The 6,000-nt window shown below is 35.0% G+C and overlaps 1 protein-coding gene across 1 annotated transcript in view; it reads right to left on the bottom strand.

The window, feature by feature from the left end:
- TBC1D8B (TBC1 domain family, member 8B (with GRAM domain)) overlaps positions 1–6,000 on the bottom strand; it is a 59,613-nt gene that overhangs the window by 9,277 nt on the left and 44,336 nt on the right. The window contains exons 12-14 of the mRNA XM_012644569.1: positions 3,564–3,849; positions 2,167–2,296; positions 1,523–1,621 (exon numbers count right to left, since the gene is read on the bottom strand). Coding sequence (XP_012500023.1) covers positions 1,523–1,621; positions 2,167–2,296; positions 3,564–3,849 — 515 coding nt within the window. The remainder of the gene's footprint in view (positions 1–1,522; positions 1,622–2,166; positions 2,297–3,563; positions 3,850–6,000) is intronic.

Below are 6,000 nucleotides of genomic sequence, written 5' to 3'. Positions count from 1 at the left end.
TGCCTGTAGTCCCAGCTACCTGGGAGGCTGAGGCAGGAGGATGGCTTGAGCCCAGGAGTTTGAGGTTGCTGTGAGCTAGGCTGACGCCACGGTACTCTAGCCTGGGTGACAGAGAGAGACCCTGTCTCAACAAAAGAAAAATATATGATCAGCAAAATGAGATTTGATTTTTTATCTATCAAATTGGCACAAATTAAATATTTTTAATATCTGGTGTTAGTGACAGTGTGGGGAAAAGGACATTCTTATACATTGTTGGTTGGATTATAATTTAGTACAAATCTTTTGGAGGATAATTTGGCAGGACCTGTCAAATTTTAAATGGGCATACCCTTTACCCAGCTTCCACTTCCAGGAATCTATCTTACAGAAATACTCTTACAAAGACTATATCTACAAAGATGTTTACATAAAGTATTATTTGTAAGAGGAGAAAAAAGGGAAGACATATTAAATGTATATTAACAGGGAATAGTTAAATAAATATAGGATATCTATACTATGGTACACTATGGTGCATTAAGAAGAGTGAGGCAGATCTGTATGTACTGATATACAATGATCATGACATATTTCTGAGTGGAAAAAGTTACAGAACAAAGTGACTGGTATGATCTCATTTCAAAAACTATATGCTCATCCATACACATTTATGTGTGCAGACACATAGAAAAATGATCTGGAAGGATATATGCCAAATTATTTTAAGATGGTTACTCCTGGGGTGGGGAACCTTTACATTTTACATTTTTTGTAATGCTTGCATTATTTAAAATGGGCACGCATTGCTTCAGTAATTTTTTTAGGTTAATATACAGAAAAACTAAAACAAGGGGACTCTATGCTAACTATGTCAAGTAACATCACTGAATTATTTAATTGAAATCTAAACCTGGAATCTTCAGAAATGTTAATGTTCCCAGATTTGTATCTCTGAGGACCTGGCCTTTAAGTAAGTAGGTTTACAAAAACAACATACACTCATGATAAAAGCTCAAACAGCACAGAATATAAAAAGCAAAGTAAAACCCTCTCCATTCTGACCAGCAATCTATTTTCCCACTCAGCAGAGGCAACCAATATTAACAGCTTCTTATAGAGCCATCCAAATACTAAAAAGGCAAGTACTTAAAACACACAATTTTATATTCTTTTTCACTTTACCTTAGGTGTCCAAGGATAATATTTTTAGCAGCACTGATTACTACGTAGATCATCTGTTCTTATTGATGCAGCACATCACAAATGTTATGCTTAAATGCCCTACATCATAGCATTCAATACTGTGTTGCAGTGCTATTGAAGGTCAAATAACACAAAACATGTTGGAGAAAGCAACATAATTCAACCAGAAGAAAATAATTTATTTCCTCTCAAAAAATTTACAAGAAACTAAACCTTGGCAAGAATCTGGCTCAAAAGTTTAGCCCTTTTCATTTTATTCACACAGAATAATTTCTAAAGGAAATTAAAGGAAAAAAAGTTATTCCACCCGGCTTTACCCCATTGGGTGCATACTCACCACATTCTGCTTTGTTGTTTCCTCTAGAGTCTGTATCACATACAACCTATTTCGACAGCGCATAGTGTGTATATCTTCATAGCGAATATTACCATATTTCTGCAAGAAATACAATTTCAGTGGATACTCATCTATAATAAACATCCACTTCTCTTACAATTCAATTCATCAGACTCAATTCTTGGAGGCCTCAGTTCTATTTCTAGCTACTTTCCTGACTTGTTCAGTGATTTTGTGAATTTTCACCTCCTACATTACAGTTTTGATATATATTCACTGGAGATAATTCCATCTACTAAGTGTCTAGACTAAGTACAAGAACATTGGTAAAATTTTTAGTCTCTAAGAAGAGATTAATAAGAAGAGAAAATAATTCACCTTTCTACACAGTGAGAGATATTTAAAAGTGGTCATTATTTGTGAAAGCAAGTGAATTTAGTTTTATTTAATAAAAAGCAAATTGGGGCAGAGGAGGTTATATAACCTAGGATTAGTTCACAGAACTTCGTTTTTAAAGTGAAGTTGCATTTTAAATTGTATCTTTGTGTTATTATCTTACTCTTAATATACTACTAGAGATATAACTATGGTATCAGTCACTTTAAATATGCTATGTAATATATTTATGGTATAAAAATACTTACCTCATTTGACTCTCTAATCAAATCTGTAATATCCACTCTAATATGACTGCTTTTTTCATCACTCACATTTGAACCCTGCTGAACACTTGAAGGCAATGGGCTATCCTTATTAGTGACATTGTCAAAGAACCTATCCAAAGTGATAGTAATACAAGAATTAGTGGAACTAAAATTATTAAAGCAGAGAAAATGACAGTTAATTTCTCCCTAGTTAGTTAGAGGTTAATTTCAACTAAGAGGACAAGGGAAGGTCTTACCAAGAGGTGGAATTCGTAGATGGTTGGGAATTAGGAGGAAATGGGTGGGGGGAATGGGATGGTGAAGAAATCATTTTGGGGTGGGGGAGGAGAGCATGAGGAAGCAAACAGGCTCAGAGAGTACTCAGCATATACCACATAGCCCAGTAAGAATGGAATATAGGATATATAGAGGCACATAAGGGGAAATAAGTGAAGAAAGGTACATTGAGGACTTATCACAAGAGTTCTGAATGCCAGAGTGAGGCATGTGTATTTTATTCTGTACATAATGGGATTTGATGTAGCATTACAATAGTTGCCCATTCAAATATTCATTCAACACATACAAACATGTGCATACACATACACACACACAAAACACATGTGCTCCAATACAAAAGAGCATTCATACAAAAGCCACTAGGAAAATAAAGTTCCCCTACCCTGGGGAGGGGGGATAAAGTGGGGATAGTTAATAGGTACAAAAATACAGTTAGACAGAATGAACAATATTTGATAGCACAACAAAGTGACTATAGTCAACAATAAGTTATGGTATACTTTAAAATAACTAAAGAGCAGAATTGGAATGTTCCTAACACAAACAAATGATAAATGCTTGAGGTTGATGGATATTCCACTTACCCTAATTTGATTATTATACATTGTATGTCTGTATCAAAACATCACATGTGCCCCACAAATATATACAACTGTTATACACCCATAGTAATTAAAAATAAAAAAATTTTTTAAAAAAGAAAATAAAATTCAACTTCCCTGACTGAAACCAGAACAATTTCCCCCACTGGATATTTAACATTATCGACTACTTTTTCCTCCACTCAAATTACTTCTACACAGAGACGCTTTATAACTCAAATTGGTACTACGAAAGTCTCAGCATACTGAATCAACAATATTAGTGTAAATATGTAAATAACCTAATGGTTCACTTCAAAGTAATGATTTACTTTGGTTATATTCTATTTGGAGACAGAGGACTGGACTTTAGGCTTAGCTCTTTCATTCAACTAGCTTTGTGACCTTGGGCAAATTGAAGTTTCTAGGGCACAGTTTCCTCTGAAAAATAAGGGGACTGAACAACATAATTTCCCAGATCCTCTCCAGATTTAAGTGTTACGATTCTTACAATACCTGTTTAAAGTTGTCACAGCTTCAGCATCATCTTTACAAGTCAGCAGTTTGTCTAAATTATAGTCAAGTATTGCCAATCCCAGTTGCAAAATGGCCTTTATTCCATCATAGAAGAAACAGTCCACTACATTCACTGCACTTTCAATAGGCAGCACACTGATGAAAAGTGTGAGAAACCATGAGAGAGAAACTGAGGAAAAGAATGTCAAGTCAGTCATGTGTTCTGTCAGCTGAGGGAGGTGATCCCTGATAAGTTCTTCGAAGACTGCCTGATCCACCAAGGCACCTAGAGAATATCAAAAGAAGTTTAACAGTAAACATCTTTCAAAAGGACTTGTTTCCAATACCTCCCCACTTCTATTAGCATGCTGATATATCTCATCCATCTTCCTTAAATTATGAACTCCTTCAGTGCCTTTTCTATTTTTCATACATCCCTATGTCTGCTAGTAGAGTGTCACATATTTAGAAGGACTTGAGAAACACAATTCAAATTCATTTGAAGAGTTACTTATTGAGTCATTATTATATGCAGAGACCTGTAGTAGGTACTATAAGAGATACACCAATTAATAAAATGGTCTCACCTTCAAAGAATTTAATATCTCGAACTTAAGATAAACACAACAATGACAATAACGAATGACAGTACAATCAATGATCTAGCCACAGCACTGGAAGCTTATGAGGGTACAAAGGAGAGACTATCCATGAGTTTTAAGGTAACGGAGCACAGGCTTATAAATATTTGATGACTGAAGAAAATATTATACAATTAGAAAACTAAGAATTTGTCCTTTTTCCAAACCTTGCAAATATCTAAATAATTCATATAAATGTGGAGATTTTAAGCTGATTAAAATCTCCCTCCCATCAAGAAAACTATTAAAATTCCCTGGTAGCTCTAGAAACTTCAAATTACCATTGTTTCAGAGACTAAAACTTAAAATTTCCATTTTATTAAGAAACAGACTAGGTATTTTATTTTAAAAAGCAACATATTAAACAATCTTTCCAACTATACATCCAGTATAAAAAGCTCTTCTTTTGAGAATGTCAGTGAATATGACATTTTGATAGTGCCTGCATTGTGTATTATAACCTATTAGGTCATTAAATATGAAATGTCTGATTTCGAATCAAAAGTATAGTTTATTATATCTCAAACAAGAAGAAGTACAATTAATCAAAGTATGTGCCTATCAACACAGTTTTGCCATCTTAACGGTAGCTTGTTTATGCCAGCAGCTAAGGAGCCCGGAGAGCAAGCGGTGATGAAATAGCGAAAGGCATTTTCCACAGCTTGTTGAGAATTGAATATTTTTCCTTGTAAGAAGTGGTCCAAAGCCTAGAAGAAGTGGTAGTCAGTTGGTGCAAAGGTCTGGTGAGTATGGTGGATGACAGAGAGTTTTCAAGTCCAGCTTCTGGAGTTTGAGCAGCATTGTTTGTGTGACATGTGGTTGAGTGTTGTCTTGCAAGAGGATTGGCTTGTCTCTACTGACCAATCTCGACTTATTAATCGCAACCATCCTCATCATTTTTTCCAATTGGTTGCAGTAGACATCCACTGTAATCGACTGACCAGGTTTCATGAAGCTGTAGTGGATAATACCAGCGCTGGACCACCAAACAGACAAAATTAGCTTTTTTTGATGACTATTCGATTTTGGACTGTGTTTAGGCACTTCATCTTTATCCAACCATTGTGCTGAATGTTTGTGATTGTCAAAAATAATCCATTTTTCATCATATGTAACACTACGGTGTAGAAATGGTTCGCCTTTATGTCGTGATAGCAAAGAAAGGCAGGCTTCGAGACGACTTCTCTTCTTATGCTTGTTTAATTCATGTGGAACCCATCTATCCAACTTCTTTACCTTGCTGATTTGTTTCAAATGGTTCAATATTGTTGGAATAGTAACATCAAACCTTGCTGCTAATTCGCATGTAGGTTGAGATGGATTCGCTTCCACTACAACTTTCAGCTCATCATTACCCACTTTGGTCTCAGGTCGCCCACGTGGCTCATTTTCAAGATGAAAATCACCAGAATGGAACTTCTCAAACCATCATTAGCCACATCATTCCAAAACACTTCGTTGATATTTTGAGCTGTCTGTGCTGCATTAGTTCCACAATGGAACTCATATTTGAAAATAACACAAATTTTTTACTTATCCATGGTTTTACAAACATTGCTCTAAAAAAATTTGAAAGATAATCACAAGCTAAACTGTGTGTTTGCAATACTGGGGATGTATCTTCACGATAAAATTAAAATAAGAAGTGTCAAAGTGAAATGTCAGAGATATCAACTGTCAAACTTAGTACTTAAGGAAATCGGACATTTCATACTTAATAACCTAATCATCAGTTCTTCTATTTGATTAGTGATTGGATAGACAAGAAACACTGAAATTGTTTAGAAAAGAAATAT

The sequence above is a fragment of the Propithecus coquereli genome, unplaced genomic scaffold (genome assembly GCF_000956105.1).
Source record: "Propithecus coquereli isolate 6110/MARCELLA unplaced genomic scaffold, Pcoq_1.0 Scaffold104, whole genome shotgun sequence".
Classification (NCBI taxonomy): Eukaryota; Metazoa; Chordata; class Mammalia; order Primates; family Indriidae; genus Propithecus; species Propithecus coquereli.
The sequence above is the reverse complement of the archived record's forward strand: the minus strand, read 5'-3'. Positions and strand labels throughout refer to the sequence as shown.